We start from the raw sequence: 19,775 nt of genomic DNA on the forward strand, positions 1-19,775 counted from the left end.
TAACAATGGGTGTTGAGGGTAGGGCTGTAAACAGATAAATGAACAAGACAATTCAGACTATGATAGGTGCTATGAAGAAAATAAAACAGGTCGACACTGGTGGGGATGGAAGTCAGGGAATGCTTCTCAGACTCAACAGAAGAAAAAGAACCAGTGATGGGGAGATCACTGGGAAGATTCCAAACGTGATAAATGATTTTGTGTGTGTGTGTCTGTGTGTGAAGATTGGCCCTGAGCTAACATCTGTGCCAATCTTCCTCTATTTTGTATGTGGAACACTACCACAGAATGGCCTGATGAGCCGTGTGTAGGTCCGCACCCAGGATGAACCTGAAAATCCTAGGTCCCCAAAGCAGAGAAGGCGAACTTAAACCAGTAGCCACTTGGCCAGCACCCTGATTTTAGCACACTAAATTTACACAACCAAATAAATATTGCACCTCCAAAGTCGTCATCTTATGAACTGCAGGCTTGTTCAGGTTACACTTCCATTACCAGAAACATTCTTGCTTATTTGTAAATGCCTTAGAGAATCCATGGCACATCTTTGGACTGAGGGGTTTTTTTTTTTTTTTTGAGGAAGATTAGCTCTGAGCTAACATCTGCTGCCAATCCTCCTCTTTTTGCTGAGGAAGACTGGCCCTGAGCTAACATCCGTGCCCATCTTCCTCTACTTTGTATGTGGGACGCCTACCACAGCATCAAAATCAACAATTCTTGAAGGTTCATTAAAATAAAGCAAAAATCTTTCCCAACATAACATCTCAAAGTCGCCTATTTTGATTCGCTCCCATTGTCTCTGCCCTTGCCTATGTCAATCATCCTCTAGTCCCGCCTGCTGCCACGAGAAACTAGTGTCTACGTATCGGGGCCCTTTCCTGCGTGTTCTCGGCCTGGCATTGCTCCGAGAGTTCAGGGCCCAGACACTACAAAAGAGCGGCCTAAGTCAGGGTACGGGCTCCAAACAGTCTCCTTCTGACCTGCACGACAGTCTGGATCCACCAGTGTCCCAACCCAGCATCCGGGAGACCCGGCAAAGAAAAGAAGGAGGGGCATGGGGCTGCCTGGGCGGAGCTTGCTCTAGGCCGCGCGCCGAGCGTCGCCGAGCTCGTAGGGGTCACGCAGGCTCACGCACTGCGCCGCGGAGCCCGCCGGGAGCTTCGTGTGCAATGGCGACGCCCAGCCTTAGGGGTCGCCTAGCGCGGCTTGGAAACGCACGGAAACCTATACTGAAGCCCAACAAGCCCCTCATCCTCACTAACCGTGTCGGGGAACGGCGTCGGGAGAGGGGCGGTGAGCAGTTAGAGCCGTGGAGGCCCCAGAGCGGAAGCCGGAGGGGTGCAGGGGGCGGCTGGGGGGAGGACCGGAAGGTAAGGGGGTCTCCTTGTGACTGAGGGTCTCCCGGTTCTGCCCCTTCAGAGGCGACCTGTATCACGGAGATGTCGGTAATGATGGCTTGCTGGAAGCGGAATGAATTCCGCGACGAAGCTTGCAGAAAAGAGATCCAGGCCTTCTTCGATTGTGCTTCGAAGGCTGAGGTGACAAGCCTCCTCGGATGCTCCTGGGAGGAGAATGGGGGGGATATAGTAATGGTTCTCCTTGCCTCTTGCTGGGTGATAAAAAAAAGTCCCTCTCATTCTAGAAGGGTGAGGAAAGTTTTGGGAGCTATTTCACCTACGCCGAAGTGGGGAAGGTTACGATTTTGAAGACAATGTGATCTTGAGCGAATTGTTTCTTTGTACTGAGCTTTAGCTTTATCAGATGTAAAATGAAGTTAGTATTAAACACCCACCTCACAGAATTTTGCGAGTGTCAAATGAAGGAAGTAATGGGAGAACCACTTTGTAAAATTAAAGTTGCTTTTCAAACTGACATTATTGTCTAAAATAGAATTGAAGATAGTGAAGGACAGGTTGTTTGGTTTTCAGCCTAGACTGAGTTGCCAGCTGGCATGGTAGTTTCAGATCATACAGTCATTTGTAGGTCCCAAGCCCCTTTTGTTGAAAGGAGACACAAATCTCTTCAGGCTGGTTAATATTTTAGTGTGCTTTGGGACTTGGAGAGAACTATTGGCTTACGTCAGGGCAAACTGTAAAGCTGTCATTTTTGTTTTGTTCTGTGTTTTCAGGCAGCCCGAAAGATGAGATCAATCCAGGAGAACCTGGGAGAGTCCGGGAGTTTACCCCCTAAGAAAATTAATAATTTGTTACAGAGGTTTCCTAACAAACCTTATGTCAGCTGAAAATGGAGAAGCCTTTTCAATGACGGGACTGTAGCTTCTGAGAATTATGCAGAGGCATTTTAGAAACATTTGCACTGTTATACTCTCTTTGCAGAGTAAAAGGAGACAAAACCACTTTTTTTGTCCTTTGGAACCATTGTCTCTGTGGAAGTTATGCTTTATCTTGAAATAAAATCCTCTGAAGAGAACTTGGCCTTTTGTTGTGGATTAGGTACTCCCTTCATACTTGAACCCTGTATCCTCCCCTAGAAGTTCTTTGCTCCCTGATTTGCCCCAGGAGCGGGACAAAGATCTGTCTTATCCTGCATTTGAAGTCGTTTTCACCATTTGGTGCCCTCGCCTTTGGATGCACTAAGGATGTTGAAATCTGTCTATATACTGGTTGTTGCCATCATCTGTAAGTATTTAGTGACTACCTATTTTGTGCGTAGCGCCTGCAATGTGCTGCCAGAATAATCAGAAGTTCACAAACTCGTGACCGAAAGATACTACAGATGTATTTTATTTGGCTCACACAGTTAAAACTTTTTTTAAATTAACTGACCACATTCAAAAATAGGGAAAATGTCATAAAGAATCCACTTTTTAGCTTTTAGAAAGAAAACAGGAGATTTGGCAACCCTAGTTTCTTATTCCCACATAGCAATGATCAAGTAGAGCTGATTATCATTTGTCTCCATTCTCCAGGGAGCTGGCCACAGGACTCTCCCAAATGGTGAAAGAGACTTAATTGGCAATTATCTTCTTTGTGTATCACCTGCCCACTTCTCTTATTAAGTCTCATTAAGTTGTCTACCTGGTTGCTGAAGGCATTTACAGATGGTCTGACTTACGATGGTTTGACTTATGATTTTTTGACTTTATGATGGTGAGAAAGCCATATGCATTCAGTAGAAACCATACTTTGAATTTCGATCTTTTCCTGGGCTAGCAATATGCAGTACAATACTCTCCTGTGATGCTGGGTAGCTGCAGTGAGCCACAGCTGCCAGTCAGCCACACATGAAGAGGGTAAACATCTGATACAACCATTTTGTACCCATATAACCATTCTGTTTTTCGCTTTCAGTACAAAATTCAATAAATTGTGTGAGATAGTCAACACTTTATTATAAAATAGGCTTTGTGTTAGATGATTTTGCCCAATTGTAGGTTAATGTAAGTGTTCTGAGCACGTTTAAGGTAGGCTAGGCTAAGCTATGATTGTTTAGTAGCTTAGGTGTATTAATTGCATTTAAAAATTTTGTTTTTAAGATTTTATTTTTCCTTTTTCTCCCCAAAGCCCCCTGGTATATAGTTGTATATTTTTAGTTGTGGGTCCTTCTAGTTGTGGCATGTGGGACGGCGCCTCAGCATGGCTTGATGAGCGGTGCCATGTCTGTGCCCAGGATCCAAACTGGTGAAACCCTGGACCACCAAAGCGGAGTGCACGAACTTAACCACTCGGCCACGGGGCCGGACCCCTAAATGCATTTTAGACTTAACGATGTTTTCAACTTAATGATGGGTTTATCAGAATGTAACCCCATTGTAAGTCAAGGAAGATATGTGCTTTTCTGACCCCCTGATATTAGAAACAATTGTATAGCATTTATGTATACTTTCCCCTTTCAGGCATAACTGAGTTAACTTTTTTTCTGTGTACTTCACAGTATTAAATGGACGAAGGGATCAGTGGGGTTTAAAGCTCCAGTGGGATAATTATTAAGATAAAGATGAGTCTTGATTCCCTGACCCGCCACAGCTGCCTCTTTTAGTAGTCCTCATACACCATAGGTACAGCAATTGGGCAATTGCTTGGTTCTACAAGCTGAGGCTTTTAGCTATAGGAAGAAGCTTAGTACTTAGGCACTTTGAACTAGACTTAGGACTTCCTAACCTCTGGTCAAGACACTCCCAGTAAGAGGTCTGTGAACGTGGATGGGAAAAACTTTTATCTTTAACCACAACCAGAGTTTAGCATTTCAGTTAGGACTGTGGGAAACAAACCACAGTACCATTAGCAATACCTATATGAAATCAGTATTTTCATATCATGTTACAGTTTGTTACAGATATCTCAATATTATTTATATTCATCACTAGCTTCAAAATTATGGTAATTACACTTAGTGCTAGATCTTATTTAATGTGTAGATAAAAACTTACTACCATGTTACAAATTTTTTTTAACTTTTCTTTTTTGAGGAAGATTAGCCCTGAGCTAACATCTGCCATCAATGCTCCTCTTTTTGCTGAGGAAGACTGGCCCTGAGCTAACATCCATGACCATGTTCCTCCACTTTATATGTTGCATGCCTGCCACAGCATGCCTTGAGAAGCAGTGCATAGGACTGCACCTGGGATCCGAACCAGTGAACCCGGGGCGCTGAAGCGGAATGTGTGAACTTAAGTGCTGCACCACTGGGCCAGCTCCTACAAAATTTTTCATTAATATTTTGATAATTGTATTTCAACATAATTCGTTTCTTTTGTAATTCTAATATTTTGTGCATTTACAATCTGAGAAGGGAGCGGGGGTCTAGGGACATCACCAGGCTAGGAAAGGGTCTGTGGCACAAAAAAAAGGCTAAGAACCCCTAGAATCAAAGGCCCCACTGTCAAACAGTACAATCACTTCCTGAAATAAAGTGCCTTCTTTTCCTAGTGCTTCCCCAATTAGACCCTATAAAATAGTCTTATGGAATGCAGGCTTCTGGACTACAATTCCCACAATGTGTTGCGGCTCGGGGCCTATCCGGAGTTGGGACAGTAACTCCACCCAGTGATTTCTGTGTTGTCTGTTGACAGCCTACGATTCCCGTCATGCGTGGCGGCTGTTTATTCCTTAGGGACATTATGGACTCCGAGTTATCGCTGGGATCTGTAGTTATTTCGTATACCTTTGAGGGTTGGCTTCCTCTAATGATATCTGAGGGTGCGCTCGAGGAAAAAAAGCAGGAAATGCAGCAATTAAACAAACAGATCCCCTACATCCGCCCGTACCCGGTCGGGTTGCGGAGCACGCGAGGGCGGAAGTGGTGGTGGCCGGCGCGGCCGGAAGTTCAGATCAGCTGATGGGGGAGGCGGCGCCGCAGCCCAGGAGAGGCCCCGGCTGCCGAGCGCTTCGTCCGGGCCCTGAGTCTCCGAGACTGGCCACGATCCCTGTTTGCACCTCGCAGGTGGGCGAGGCACTGTACCTTATCTCTCTCAGGCCTGAAATCCTCGCCCGGGACGGCCGCCCTGAGCGCCCCGGCCACTCCCAGCCCCGGCTCGCCCCTCAGGCCCCGGGCCTCCCCTCAGCCCCCGGCCGGCGGCCCAGGCCCCGGATCCGCGGGGGGGGACCCGGCCCAGGGGGGTGCGGGCCCCATGGAGCTGATGTTCGCGGAGTGGGAGGATGGAGAGCGCTTCTCATTCGAGGATTCGGACCGCTTTGAGGAGGATTCGCTCTGTTCCTTCATCTCCGAGGCCGAGAGCCTCTGCCAGAACTGGCGGGGATGGCGCAAACAGTCAGCGGGGCCCAATTCCCCCACTGGCGGCGGCGGTGGAGGTGGCGGTGGCGGTACCAGAATGCGAGGTGAGGGTGAGCGCGGGGGAAGGGAGCGGGCAGGCCCTGCTCCAGTCTTGCTCGAGAGCTGTCCCTGCTCAGGAGCTGTCCCGGACCACGAGCTGTCCCAAGCTTAGAACAGACTTCAGGACTCGCTTTTCCGGTCTTCCTGGGGTTGGCTTTTCCACACCAGCGTGTGTGTGTGTGTGTGTGTTGGGGTCATGGCTGGGAAATCCTGGGTTGGATAAGATTAGCGACAGAAAGTAGATCTCTTGTCGTTCATTGGCCTTAGAAATGGGGTAAGGGAGAAGAGTCTCCTCTCACACTTGGGAATACTTACCGAGTTTAGCCTGAGGCAAGCCAGAAAGTAGACATAAGAGGATGTGAGTAGAGAGTAGACTATGAAAAAGTGACCACTTTAGGTGTGTCACCCCATTGCAAAGTGCATTGGGAGCTCCTTGATTCAGGGTGATGATCTCTGATCCCAGTTGCACTACGAAGGGACTCCACTTAGAGGAAAGTGGTGGTGAACTGGCCTGTGAGAGGAGATGTCACATAGGTTTAGATCAGAGACTTGGTTCCTGGCCATATGGAACATCTGTCAGAAGCCAAGGCTGGGACCGCTGGATTAGAGCCTCAGCTTTACATCATCTGGGGCCTGGGAAAGAGTGTGGGTAATTGTCTCTGGAGTCTCCTTATGAAACACTCTTCCTGCTTTTCACCGTGAGTTTCTTTCATTTGTGAGTCTTTCAGGGAATTAACTGATTAGTGCTGTGAAGGATTTTGCTTTTATTAAAGGAGATAGAAAGGAGAATGGTAAGAGAAGCCCCTCAGGCTCGGGACTCACCACATCCTTTCCCTGCCATTCTCATGGCGGAGTTTTTGTCCTGGGCCTCAAGAGAAACTTTTTTCAGCAGTTAAAGGGTTTAATTTGTGAGTCTACTCTGGCTATTCCAAGAGTCCTGTTTTCCAAACTGCCCTCCAGAGATTCCTAGCATCCCTTTGGTTCAGGGAGAAATTTACACGTGTCACTTTTTAGGAGTTGTATTCGACTTCAGCTGGAGAGATAGTATATGCTCTGTGTTCACACATGTACACACACACACACATGCACACACACTCACATGCAGATCATAGGCATTTTCACTCTGGGTCATCTCTGGCCTTTCCCTTCTTTCATTTTGGCATGTGTGGGTAGCCTTGGGGCTTAGAGCTCCTTCATTTTGAGAGAAGTAACTGAAGATGGTGAGGATGGTAGTGAAGAGTTTCAATATATTGCTATCTACCTGAATAGGTTAAAATCTAGGAAAGCATGTCATTTCCCCATTCCTTCCTGGGCTACCTTCACTTGCTCACTTGTAAGATAAGAAGATTAAAATTTTTTTAAAAAGGTTCCTTTCAGCTCCATGATTTTCTGATCTGTCTTCTAATCTGACTAGCAGTTTGGTAAGATATGCAATCTGTTGTGTTTCACTGCTTTTTGATTAAAACAGTGTGGGAAATTTTGAGTGGTAACTTCATCCTTCTCCAGGTGATCCAGGAGCAGCAGCTATGTTCCCTTGGGATAACCTATTCCCTGCCCCCCCACCGCCACCCCACCCCAGGCTTCCATTGTGGCAAGCCAGGGTTCAGGTGTGCCAAAAGAAATGCAGGCTCTTTTGCTTCTGGAGGTCCCTCTCTCAACTCTTCTGGGCTCTGGCCTATCTTCCCACTTTAGATGGAGGCCTGGAGTCATCTAGAGAAAAAGCGACAGTAAAAAAAGCAGTTAGAGAAGAGAATGCCAGAGGAGAGATATTAACAATGTAATATGAATCTAATGTGCTAGGTATATGGGAAATTAGATGCCAATCCATGTGGGAGGGGTTACTTGCTAGGATCCTGGAACACACCTGTTTGGTCAGGAGTTTCTGGAATATTTCTGATATCCTCTGTTTCAGACCTTAGGTAGCAGACTGTGGGCTAGGGATTGTTTAGCTCCTCTCCCCCAGATGGAGTCTTAAGGATTAGTATATCCAGACAGGAGGGTCCCCTTGGTATTTCATCCAAATCTCCCCTCTCTCTCTTTCTTTCTTTCTTTTTTTTTTTTGAGGAAGATTAGCTCTGAGCTAACATCTGCCGCCAATCCTCCTCTTTTTGCTGAGGAAGACTGGCCCTGAGCTAACATCCATGCCCATCTCCCTCTACTTTATATGTGGGAGGCCTACCACAGCATTGCCTGCCAAGCGGTCCCATGTCCACACCCAGGATCCGAACTGGCGAACCCTGGGCCGCCAAAGTGGAATGTGCGCACTTAACCCCTGTGCCACCAGGCTGGCCCTGGCCCCTCCCCTCTCTTTCTTAGTGAAGGTGGGACCCTAGATGTGGCATAGGCCTTGGTGCTAAGTAATCATGGCCCTTTTCATTTCCCCTTCTCTTTCTCTTCACCTCAACCTTTGTTTCCAAAGATGGACTGGTGATCCCATTGGTGGAGCTGTCAGCAAAACAGGTGGCATTTCATATCCCATTTGAAGTGGTGGAGAAAGTTTACCCACCAGTGCCTGAGCAGCTACAGCTCCGAATTGCTTTTTGGAGCTTCCCTGAAAATGAAGAGGATATTCGGTGAGGCTAAAGGACTGATGGCTGGGAGTGGGGTCCTGATGTTCCACACCATATGCTGGGCTTCCTGTAGAACAAAGGAGATACTGTATTTGGGGCTGTGGTAAGCAGAAGACAAGGGGAGGAGGGAGAGCCTGGATGGAGTGACACTGGAGAGAGAGTGCCCAGGGCATTGTGGTCTCTGACAGGGTCTGTAGGTTATTTGCTGAGTTGTGGCTGTATTGTCTTCTTCACTCCCAGGCTGTATTCCTGCCTGGCCAACGGCAGTGCAGATGAGTTCCAGCGAGGGGATCAGCTGTTTCGTATGAGGGCTGTGAAGGACCCACTGCAGATAGGTAAGAGTCTCACCATGCCCTGTGGTACCTCCTGCTCTTCTTATCTCCTGGGTTATGAATTAAGGACCTACTGCAAGAAGCTGGAGCAGGTTGTCTGAATAACTGCAGGGCCAGGGTCAAGGGCAGAGACCTATGTCTTGGCAGCTCTCCCTGACCATACCCATGTTTCTCCCCAGGGTTCCACCTGAGTGCTACAGTGGTGCCACCTCAGATGGTCCCCCCTAAAGGGGCCTACAATGTGGCTGTGATGTTTGACCGCTGCCGGGTCACTTCCTGCAGCTGCACCTGTGGGGCTGGGGCCAAATGGTGCACCCACGTCGTGGCACTCTGTCTCTTCCGCATCCACAACGTGAGGCCCTCCCAATTTATCCCGGCCCTATCCTACGCTCCATCCCCCCCTTCTCTGCTGCATGCCTGGCCACAATGTGAGCCCCCTCGCCTCCCCTACTCTGCCTCTCTGTCCCCAGCTCCAGCATCAGTGAGCCTTTTCTCAGGTTGTTCCATTTCTCTCTGACCCCTTCAGGCTTCTGCAGTCTGCCTGCGGGCCCCAGTCTCAGAATCCCTGTCTCGGCTGCAGAGGGACCAGTTGCAGAAGTTTGCTCAGTACCTCATCAGTGAGCTCCCTCAGCAGGTGAGTTAGGTTGGCACATCCTCCTCCAACTAGCTCCAGGGCAGCATATCAGCCTTCCTGTTAGGCCCAGGCCTCTGGGTCACCTATGCCTTTGTCCCTTTCCTCCTCAGATCCTCCCTACAGCCCAGCGTCTCCTGGATGAACTCCTCTCCTCCCAGTCAACAGCCATTAATACAGTGTGTGGAGCCCCAGGTGAGTGTGGTGAGAAAGAAGGGCAGTAGGAAGAAAGCAAGCTGGTAGCGCAGAGTGCCACTTACTAAAGGCTTGCTGTTGTCAGGCAAATCCAGGCCCCTATCTCTAGGTGACTAACTGCCTATCGTCCCTAGACCCCACAGCAGGGCCGTCAGCCTCCGACCAGAGTACTTGGTATTTGGATGAATCGACACTCACTGACAACATCAAGAAGACACTGCACAAGTTCTGTGGCCCCTCTCCTGTGGTCTTTAGGTAAGTTGGATCTTTTCATGCCTGTTTCTGTGGTGGAAGGGGAGCATCTCTCAGGCTGTTGATAGATACTTTGTTAATACCTGCATCTTCCACCTTTTATTCACTGCACTGGTACGGTGCCTGGCACACAGAAGATGTCACTAATGAAATCAGTGCACAATTATAATTTTATGTAGTCACAGAGTGGTCTGCTAGGTAGAACAGGAGCTATTTTTCTTCATTTGAGATTGGGAAATTGAGGCAGAGGGAGATTAAGAATTTTTGGCATGGACGTTCTTTTTTCCCTGTACTCTCTATTTTGGGTCAGAGCGCCTTATGTGTCAAAGCCCTGTTGCACTTTCACTTGCTTTATTCAGCCCCATCTTAGGGCCATCATTTTCCACTTTGCTACTTTCACAGTGATGTGAACTCCATGTATTTGTCTTCCACGGAGCCTCCGGCTGCTGCTGAGTGGGCATGTCTGCTGCGCCCTCTGAGGGGCCGTGAGCCAGAGGGCGTCTGGAACCTGCTTAGCATCGTGCGGGAGATGTTCAAACGGAGGGACAGCAATGCTGCTCCCTTGTTGGAAATCCTCACTGACCAGTGCCTCACCTATGAACAGGTAATCCCCCAGAGTTGGGTAGCCCCATGGTGGTTCATTCTCTCCCTCTCTTAACCTTATTCCCCTCTTGGTGACAGGGACACTGGGGAGGGCTACTCTATCTCCAAGCTATTAGGTTCATCTCAGAGCCCTCTTTGTTTCCAGATAACAGGTTGGTGGTACAGCGTGCGCACCTCAGCCTCACACAGCAGCGCCAGTGGGCACACAGGCCGTAGCAATGGGCAGTCAGAGGTGGCAGCCCATGCATGTGCCAGCATGTGTGACGAGATGGTCACACTGTGGAGGCTGGCTGTGCTGGACCCTGCACTCAGCCCCCAGCGGTGAGTCTCCCCCTAAGCTCACCACAGCTTGGAGACTGGGCCAGCCTAGGACAGACCGAGCCCTCTTCTCCTTGTATACATAAAGACGTACATTCTTCTAGTCCTAGGGCAATGGGAGGTGCTGAGCATTAGGGTTACCAGTGATTTATGAGTGCTTTTCTTTCTTCCTTCTCTCCCTTAAATAGCACCCACTTTCTAAAACTCACAAGTATTGGAGTGATGTCTGTGGGGCTTAAAAAGTGCTTCCCTAGGTCCTTCCCTGTGCCCCCCTTCCAGGATATATGCCTACTCCATCCCCTCCCATCCCTTCTTGGTGCAGAGTATAGCCCTCCGCAGCCTCCTCCCCTTTGTTCCCACAGCCGCCGGGAACTGTGCGTGCAACTACGCCAGTGGCAACTAAAGGTGATTGAGAATGTGAAGCGGGGACAGCACAAGAAGACCCTGGAGCGGCTCTTCCCTGGCTTCCGGCCTGCAGTGGAGGCCTGCTACTTCAACTGGGAAGAGGCTTACCCACTTCCCGGCGTCACCTACAGCGGCACTGACCGGAAGCTGGCATTGTGCTGGGCCCGAGCCCTGCCTCCTCGGTCAAGTGCCTCCCGATCTGGGGGCCTGGAGGAATCTCGGGAGCGGCCTCGCCCTCTTCCTGCTGAGCCAGCAGTGCGGCCCAAGGAGCCTGGGGCAAAGCGCAAGGGATTGGGTGAGGGGGTCCCCTCATCGCAGCGGGGTCCCCGCCGCCTCTCAGCTGAGGGGGGAGATAAGGCTCTGCATAAGACGGGTCCAGGTGGGGGCAAAGCCAAGGCACTGGGTGGGGCTGGCAGTGGGGGCAAGGGCTCCACAGGCGGTGGGAGCAAGCGACGGCTGAGCAGTGAAGACAGTTCCCTGGAGCCGGATCTGGCCGAGTTGAGCCTGGATGATAGCAGCCTCGCCCTGGGTGCAGAGGCCAGCACCTTTGGCGGATTCCCTGAGAGCCCGCCACCCTGCCCTCCCCCTGGTGGCTCCCGAGGCCCTTCCACCTTCCTTCCTGAACCCCCAGATACTTATGAAGAAGATGGTGGCGTGTACTTCTCAGAAGGGCCTGAGCCTCCCACAGCCTCTGCTGGCCCCCCTGGCCTATTGCCTGGGGAGGTCTGTACCCGGGATGACCTCCCTTCCACAGATGAGAGTGGCAATGGGCTCCCCAAAACCAAAGAGACAGCCCCTGCTGTTGGAGAGGAGGATGATGACTACCAGGCATATTATCTGAATGCCCAGGATGGGGCTGGGGGCGAGGAAGAGAAGGCCGAGGGCGGGGCTGGGGAGGAGCACGACCTGTTTGCTGGGCTGAAGCCACTGGAGCAGGAGAGCCGCATGGAGGTGAGGGGACTATGAGGGTGCTCCTTAGCCACAGCTGGGAGAGGGGCCATCTGGCTCTAGTTGGGAGTGTCAGGACCATAGCATGACTATTCGAGTCCTATAGCAGGCTCCTAACTGGCTTCCCTGCTTGCAGTCCATTCTCTTCACTGCTTCCATATTGATTTTCCTGCAATATCTGATTGTGTCACTCTGCTGCTTAAAACTCTTCAGTGGTTTCCCATTGCCCTTAGGATAAAAATGAAGATCCTTGGCATGACCTGTGAGGCTCCGTTTGGTCTGATCTTTGCTTTTCCAGCCTCATCTAGCTACTCTGTCCCTTATACTGCAGTCAGTTGCACCATTCCTGTGGCTTGCCATGTTCTCTCTTGCATCCATACTTTTGCACAAATTGGCCTTTTTGCCTGGAATGTTCTTCCCTTCCCTTACCTGGTTAGCTCCTATTCCTTCTTTAGGTCTCAGAGATCTTAGTGATCACTTCCTCTAGGAAGTCTTCCCTGAGACTGCCTCTCTGCCCCAAGTCCCAATAAGGTATCCCACTCACCTCCCCTCTTGACCTTTCCCAGTAGCGGCTGGCTTCACACTGGTTTGTATGTTTGTGTGTTTGTTTCTCTAACCAGACTGTGAGTTCCTGTGGTACACCCAGGACCAGCATAGAGCCCACATATATAGCAGGTGCTCTGGGGATGTTTGCTGTATGAGTGAGTATGGTGTCCTGCCCCCGGAAGTTGGGGCTTCAATATGTCTGGTGCCCATGTCCTCTCTCCAGGTATTATTTGCCTGTGCTGAGGCCTTGCATGCACATGGCTACAGCAGTGAGGCCTCCCGTCTCACTGTGGAGCTTGCCCAGGATTTGCTAGCCAACCCACCTGACCTCAAGGTAGAGCCGCCCCCTGCCAAGGTGAGAGAGACCGCCCACCTTTTCCCTCCCCACTTATCCCTAACCCTCTCCCATGCCCCACCCCAAGTGAGAGCTTCCTTCTCCCTCAACCAAGGTGAGTCAGACTCATCTGCCTGCCTCCTTGTGCTTCCCTCTTTAGGGCAAGAAGAACAAGGTATCTACAAGCCGTCAGACCTGGGTGGCTACCAACACCCTGACCAAGGCAGCCTTCCTGTTGACAGTGCTAAGTGAGCGCCCAGAGCATCACAACCTGGCCTTCCGAGTTGGCATGTTTGCCTTGGAGCTCCAGAGGCCCCCAGCTTCTACCAAGGCCTTGGAGGTCAGAGATTCTGTCTGAGCCTTGTACTGAAGTCTCCATTGATCTCCAGTGAGCTGTTAGAGGTCTATGGTCCTTCCTGTGCCCTTAGGTGAAGCTGGCATACCAGGAGTCTGAGGTGGCCGCTTTGCTCAAGAAGATTCCTTTGGGTCCAAGTGAGATGAGTACCATGCGGTGCCGGGCAGAGGAACTTCGGGAGGGGACACTCTGTGACTATCGGCCTGTTTTGCCTCTCATGTTGGCCAGTTTCATCTTTGATGTTCTCTGTGCTCCAGGTATGGTGCCTGATTCTACAGCAAATCAGGAACTAGGGTAGGGGTAGCTTTCTTGAAGAAAAAACCAAGAGCCCCAAAGCTCTGAATCGCCTTTAGGACTCATGAGGCAGCTTCATGGGAGGGTCTGGAATGATGAGGGTCTTGTGTTCCCTCCCTTTCATTCTTTTCATGCTACTTGTATCTGCCTGACTTACCTCAACTTTTATCCAGTGGTTTCCCCCACGGGTTCCCGGCCCCCAAGTCGCAACTGGAACAATGAGATGCCTGGGGATGAGGAGCTGGGATTTGAAGCAGCAGTTGCTGCCTTGGGTGAGTCTGTCAGTGTCTTGAGCATGTCTGTGAGCTAAGCCTGGCTCGGGCCTTGAAGGACATGAGGCATGGGCTTTGTTCCGAAGGGGCTCTATGGTAATGGGAAAGCCAGGATGACATGTATGACCCAAGTAATGCCTATGAAGCAGTCAAGAATTTAGGGCAGAAATGTGTGCTATGGGTGTTGGGTGTTAGAAGGACAGCAAAACAGAAATCTAGGGAAAGGCCCCAGGAAGGAGGTAGAATATGGAATGTGGGTTAAAAGATCAGTTAAGTTCTAGGTAGGGGGACAAAAACACTATGAGTAAAGTTTACACAGGGGCAATCACATCTTAATGAGAGTCCATCTTCTCTGAAGTGATGGGTATGCTGGGAAGGTAGAGTGGGCTAGGTTATGAAGGTCTTAAAAAGCAGACCGGAGCTCAGGCTGGATATAATAGGCAATGGGGACCTTCCCTAGGGGATGTGAGTTGGACCAGGAGAACTCCTTGCCTCACATGCTGGTGGCTGGGGAGCCCTGGCCTGTTTATCTGTGCTGTCTTGGGAGTTATGGCCATTCTGAGTCCCCATGGGCTCCTCCTTCTCACAGGCATGAAGACAACAGTGAGTGAGGCAGAGCACCCCCTCTTATGTGAAGGCACACGTCGGGAGAAGGGTGACCTGGCATTGGCACTAATGATCACTTACAAGGATGACCAGGCCAAACTCAAAAAGGTAAGAGATTGAGATACAGGGATTTTGACAGGCAAAGAGAGCAGATTTTACCACCTTTCTTGGGAGTACAATGAGAAAAGGTCTATTCTGCCCATAAAGAAATAAGTGGAGAATCTTGGGTACACCTCATAAAGAACAAGAGAGACCAATGACTCTTATAGGAGTGCTTGGGCAAGGGGTGAAGGAGAAGCAAAGGGCATAAAGTAACTTGTTCATTCATTCATTTATTTCAATATTTATTGAATATCAATATACTCAGCCCTGTGATAAGTGTTATAGAAGACACTAGGATATGTAACCCAGCCTCTCTTTCAGGAGGTTCTTCTATAGTTATAACTGGGGAAGCCTTCCTGAGGAAATAGTTTTAAGCTGTTTCAAGGAGAAAGAAAGGTAATAGAAGTCAGGAGATAAAGGGCATCCTGTCACCGCTTCTCTGTCCTCCAGATCTTAGACAAACTCTTGGACCGAGAGAGCCAGACGCATAAGCCACAGACACTGAGTTCGTTCTACTCATCTAGCCGCCCAGCCACAGCCAGCCAGAGGTCTCCTTCAAAGCATGGGGCCCCATCTGCCCCAGGGGCCCTGCAGCCACTGACCTCAGGCTCTGCAGGGCCTGCTCAGCCAGGGAGTGTGGCAGGGGCTGGGCCAGGCCCCGCTGAGGGCTTCACAGAGAAGAATGTGCCTGGTGAGGTGGGGGCACTGGGCAGGGGGGATGAATGGTATGGAGTCATGTTGGGATCCCCTTTCCTGGGCTCATCCCAGTGTCCTATTTTCCCCACCTAGAGAGTTCCCCACATTCCCCCTGTGAGGGTCTCCCATCTGAGGCAGCTTTGACCCCAAGGCCAGAAGGGAAGGTTCCTAGCCGCTTGGCTCTTGGCAGTCGTGGAGGCTACAATGGACGGGGCTGGGGCTCCCCAGGGCGGCCTAAGAAGAAGCACACAGGTATGCCAGCCTGTGGGATGACATGGAGGGAAGGATATTCCTGACGGTCGCAGTCTGCCTTCTGAGACTGACTTGTCTTGTGGGGTTAGGCATGGCCAGCATTGACAGCAGTGCCCCTGAAACAACATCAGATAGCTCTCCCACCTTAAGCCGGAGGCCACTTCGAGGGGGCTGGGCCCCTACCTCCTGGGGTCGAGGACAGGACAGTGACAGCATTAGCAGCTCTTCCTCGGACTCCCTTGGCTCCTCATCCTCCAGTGGAAGTCGCCGGGCCAGTGCCAGTGGAGGGGCTCGGGCGAAGACAGTTGAAGTTGGCAGGTCAGTGGGAAGAAATACCCATCTCCTCTGATCTGGCTCACCCTCAGAGCCACATCCCTAGTGTAATCCAACTATTGTCCCCCGCAACATCCTCACTTTTATACCCTAGTCTTACCCAACCTACCTGGACACCCATTTCAGAGAAACCCCAATCCCCGTCCCTACCCCATTGCCCCTTCAGGTACAAGGGCCGCCGTCCCGAGAGTCATGCCCCCCATGTACCCAATCAGCCGTCAGAGGCAGCTGCACACTTCTACTTCGAGCTGGCGAAGACAGTGCTGATCAAGGCAGGAGGCAACAGCAGCACTTCCATTTTCACACATCCATCTTCCTCAGGGGGCCACCAGGGTCCTCACCGCAACCTGCACCTTTGCGCCTTCGAGATTGGGCTTTATGCCCTTGGCCTGCACAACTTTGTTTCTCCTAACTGGCTCTCACGTACCTATTCTTCCCACGTTTCCTGGATTACAGGTAAATCCAATGTCTTGATTTAGGTATGGGAGGGGGGGTTAATTGATAAGAGAAAAGAGCATTATCCTTGTGGATTATTAATCTGATAGGAGGGATACCATTCCCACTCCCCAGAGGTGCTATGCTAACCCCACTCTGCATTTCTCTCCTTCCCCTGAAGGCCAGGCAATGGAGATTGGCAGTGCAGCCCTGACTATACTGGTAGAGTGCTGGGATGGGCACCTGACGCCCCCTGAGGTTGCATCCCTGGCTGACAGGGCATCACGGGCACGAGATTCCAATATGGTGAGGGCAGCAGCAGAGCTAGCCCTAAGCTGCCTCCCTCATGCCCATGCGTTGAACCCCAATGAGATCCAGCGGGCCCTGGTGCAGTGCAAGGAGCAGGTATTTCTACAGGCAGTCCGGGGACCTGCTTTGGGGCATCTGGGCAGGGAGGATGGGCATGGGAAAAGCTGATGACCCAGCTCTTGATTCCCATATCCTGGAGTTCACAAACTATTCAGTTTTTCCTCTTACAGTGACACTTGACGTATTAATATGTTTTCACATCTGTTACTTCCTTTGCTTTACAACTCTGAGTTTAGGATTATTCTTATTTTACAGATAAGGAAATGGAGGTCTGTAGTTCAGGGACCAAGATGATCACCAGGATGGAATACTTAGGGGAGATAATGGGACTTGGATTGGGGGGAGTGGCTAACTTAGTTTGTAACTGGGACTATAACCTGGGTCTTGACTTCTACTGGTCAGCAAGTAGTTATTTGTTCAGTATCTGTGTGAAGCATTCACTGCTCTGACACTGACTTTGAGCATTGGCCCTGACCTCTGATGCCTCCCAGAGAACCAGCCAATTCTAAGGGAGGCATTGGAATGTCATCTAAAACCATCCCTGAGTAAAGCCCTTCCCGGCTAACCCTCTATGCCCCTCCCTTCCAGGATAACCTGATGTTGGAGAAGGCCTGCATGGCAGTGGAAGAGGCGGCTAAGGGTGGGGGTGTATACCCCGAAGTGTTGTTTGAGGTTGCTCACCAGTGGTTCTGGCTATATGAGCAAACAGCAGGTGGCTCATCCACAGCCCGTGAAGGGGCTACAAGCTGTAGTGCCAGTGGGATCAGGGCAGGTGGGGAGGCTGGGCGGGGGCTGCCTGAGGGCAGGGGGGGCCCAGGGACTGAGCCAGTTACAGTGGCTGCAGCAGCAGTGACAGCAGCAGCCACAGTGGTGCCAGTCATCTCGGTGGGGTCCAGTTTATATCCGGGTCCAGGACTGGGGCATGGTCATTCCCCTGGCCTGCACCCCTACACGGCTCTACAGCCCCACCTGCCCTGCAGCCCTCAATACCTCACCCACCCAGCTCACCCTGCCCACCCCATGCCTCATATGCCCCGGCCTGCCGTCTTCCCTGTGCCCAGCTCTGCATACCCACAGGTGAGACCAATGTTCTACTGGGGGGTTGGGCACGTGGGAGAACATTGGGAGTTCATGGGGTTGGAGTAGGATACTCTGGGAGGATAATAGGGCTGTTCCAAGAGTCCTGGTGAGTTGGTGGGAGTCTGGGGGATGCAGCCTAACTAAGAAAGTAGGGATACCCAGTTGTGAGACGAAGAGGGAAGAGCTACATCCTAATGTAATTTATCTTGTCGTCTTCTCCTTGCCTCTAGGGTGTGCATCCTGCATTCCTGGGGGCTCAGTACCCTTACTCAGTGACTCCTCCCTCACTTGCTGCCACTGCTGTGTCTTTCCCCGTCCCTTCCATGGCACCCATCACAGTACATCCCTACCACACAGAGCCAGGGCTCCCACTGCCCACCAGTGTGGCCTGTGAGTTGTGGGGACAGGGAACAGGTGAATGGAGGGGAGGTACACTGGGCAGTGGAGGTAGGGACGAAATTCTCTCTGCCCCTCTTTGGTCTCCGAGGTCCTTAAATGGCTTTCATCCCATTCTCAGTGAGCAGTGTCCATCCAGCGTCCACATTTCCAGCCATCCAGGGTGCCTCGCTGCCTGCCCTGACCACACAGCCCAGCCCTCTGGTGAGCGGGGGTTTTCCACCACCCGAGGAAGAGACGCACAGTCAGCCTGTCAACCCACACAGCCTACACCACCTGCATGCTGCCTACCGTGTTGGTGAGAGGAAGTCCCTTTCTGTGCCCCCACCTACAGTTGTGCCAGAGGCTCTTCAGTAACCTCTCCCCCCATACCTCTTAGTTTATTATGGGGTCAGGTGCCAGGTTGGGGTAGAGTGTCGAGGATGCAGCCCCACCATGTGCCTATCTTTTTCTCCCAGGGATGCTGGCACTGGAGATGCTGGGTCGCCGGGCACACAATGATCACCCCAACAACTTCTCCCGCTCCCCCCCCTACACTGATGATGTCAAATGGTTGCTGGGGCTGGCAGCAAAGCTGGGTAACACCTCCCCTCCCCAGGACCATTGTCCGCCCCCACCCACTTCCCCCACCTTCCTATCCCAGACCTCCTTCCTAGCTCTTGCTCAGAGTTGAGGCCTTGGTCGGGTATGTGTGCGTGCGCGGGGGGTGGGGGGTTACCTCAGCTCCTGGGGTGGAGGGAGGCTCTCTGCCAGGCCAGAGCTGAGAGATAAAAGTTGGGTCCCTAGGGCAGAGGTGGCCACCCCCGTCTCATGCCCCTCCCCCTGCCCCCCAGGAGTGAACTACGTGCACCAGTTCTGTGTGGGGGCAGCCAAGGGGGTGCTGAGCCCGTTTGTGCTGCAGGAGATCGTCATGGAGACGCTGCAGCGGCTGAGCCCTGCTCATGCCCACAACCACCTGCGTGCCCCGGCCTTCCACCAACTGGTGCAGCGCTGCCAACAGGCATACATGCAGGTGACAACCCAGGAAGTATGGAGCAGGGTGGAGCACCTCCTTGGCAGGCATGGAACAGCTCACCCAGCATGCAAGGGAGGAGGGGCCTAGTTCTGTGCTTAGTGGCTCATCCTCTGTACATCCTCCTCCAGTACATCCACCACCGCTTGATTCACCTGACCCCTGCCGACTACGACGACTTTGTGAATGCGATCCGCAGTGCCCGCAGCGCCTTCTGCCTGACACCCATGGGCATGATGCAGTTCAACGACATCCTGCAGAACCTCAAGCGCAGCAAACAGACCAAGGAGCTGTGGCAGCGGGTCTCACTCGAGATGACCACCTTCTCCCCCTGAGTCTAGCCCCGCTAGGGCCCTATACAGGGACACAGGCCTGTGGCTATGGGGGTCCCTCACAAAGGGGGAGTGAATCTTGGCTGGACAGACCATCCTCACTCAGTTCCCTGGTAGCCCAGGCTGGCAGCTGCTCTTGGGCTGTAGCTTGGGGCCAAGATGTCTCAGACCCTAGAAGCCTAGGGTTGGGGGAGACAGCCCTGTCTGGGAGGGGGCGTTGGGTGGCCTCTGGTATTTATTTGGCATTTATAAATATATAAACTCCTTTTTTACTCTAGTCTGCCTGGGCCTTTCCCTTCTTTCCCTCCATGTGC

The 19,775-nt window shown here is 51.5% G+C and overlaps 2 protein-coding genes across 12 annotated transcripts; both read left to right on the plus strand.

The window, feature by feature from the left end:
• The first annotated feature begins 842 nt into the window (after positions 1–842).
• CHCHD1 (coiled-coil-helix-coiled-coil-helix domain containing 1) lies at positions 843–2,430 on the plus strand. 2 transcript variants are annotated; one of them, XM_008517817.2, is made up of 3 exons: positions 843–1,293; positions 1,420–1,538; positions 2,129–2,430. In XM_008517817.2, exons 1-3 carry the CDS (start codon positions 1,170–1,172, stop codon positions 2,240–2,242), a joined length of 357 nt encoding a protein of 118 aa, XP_008516039.1. In that variant the 5' UTR covers positions 843–1,169; the 3' UTR covers positions 2,243–2,430. The 2 variants fall into 2 exon arrangements, with proteins under 2 accessions (XP_008516039.1, XP_070422384.1); XM_070566283.1 differs by lacking the exon at positions 1,420–1,538 and having other exon boundaries at positions 1,097–1,370.
• A 2,871-nt stretch (positions 2,431–5,301) lies between these two features.
• Positions 5,302–19,738, plus strand: ZSWIM8 (zinc finger SWIM-type containing 8). 10 transcript variants are annotated; one of them, XM_008517820.2, is made up of 26 exons: positions 5,302–5,798; positions 8,213–8,366; positions 8,604–8,698; positions 8,875–9,047; positions 9,222–9,329; positions 9,440–9,521; positions 9,656–9,776; positions 10,176–10,377; positions 10,522–10,697; positions 11,057–12,050; positions 12,817–12,948; positions 13,088–13,267; positions 13,356–13,539; positions 13,750–13,848; positions 14,438–14,562; positions 15,007–15,247; positions 15,346–15,504; positions 15,594–15,822; positions 16,004–16,293; positions 16,454–16,677; positions 17,230–17,718; positions 17,952–18,135; positions 18,239–18,415; positions 18,576–18,695; positions 19,019–19,129; positions 19,261–19,738. In XM_008517820.2, exons 1-26 carry the CDS (start codon positions 5,591–5,593, stop codon positions 19,719–19,721), a joined length of 5,718 nt encoding a protein of 1,905 aa, XP_008516042.2. In that variant the 5' UTR covers positions 5,302–5,590; the 3' UTR covers positions 19,722–19,738. The 10 variants fall into 10 exon arrangements, with proteins under 10 accessions (XP_008516042.2, XP_008516044.2, XP_008516047.2 ...); XM_008517822.2 differs by having other exon boundaries at positions 5,308–5,798; positions 18,951–19,129; XM_008517825.2 differs by having other exon boundaries at positions 5,451–5,798; positions 18,951–19,176.
• Positions 19,739–19,775: the final 37 nt, after the last annotated feature.

This window comes from Equus przewalskii, chromosome 1 (genome assembly GCF_037783145.1).
Source record: "Equus przewalskii isolate Varuska chromosome 1, EquPr2, whole genome shotgun sequence".
In the NCBI taxonomy this organism is placed as follows: Eukaryota; Metazoa; Chordata; class Mammalia; order Perissodactyla; family Equidae; genus Equus; species Equus przewalskii.

Excerpts from the sequence above, each read along its gene's own strand:
- ZSWIM8 (XM_008517820.2), top strand. The coding sequence starts at position 5,591 with ATGGAGCTGATGTTCGCGGAGTGGGAGGATGGAGAGCGCTTCTCATTC. Across the intron at positions 12,051-12,816 it reads AGCAGGAGAGCCGCATGGAG|GTATTATTTGCCTGTGCTGA; the intron begins GTGAGGGGACTA and ends TCCTCTCTCCAG. Across the intron at positions 15,248-15,345 it reads CACAGAGAAGAATGTGCCTG|AGAGTTCCCCACATTCCCCC; the intron begins GTGAGGTGGGGG and ends TTCCCCACCTAG.
- CHCHD1 (XM_008517817.2), top strand. The coding sequence starts at position 1,170 with ATGGCGACGCCCAGCCTTAGGGGTCGCCTAGCGCGGCTTGGAAACGCA. Across the intron at positions 1,294-1,419 it reads ACGGCGTCGGGAGAGGGGCG|AGGCGACCTGTATCACGGAG; the intron begins GTGAGCAGTTAG and ends CTGCCCCTTCAG. Across the intron at positions 1,539-2,128 it reads ATTGTGCTTCGAAGGCTGAG|GCAGCCCGAAAGATGAGATC; the intron begins GTGACAAGCCTC and ends CTGTGTTTTCAG.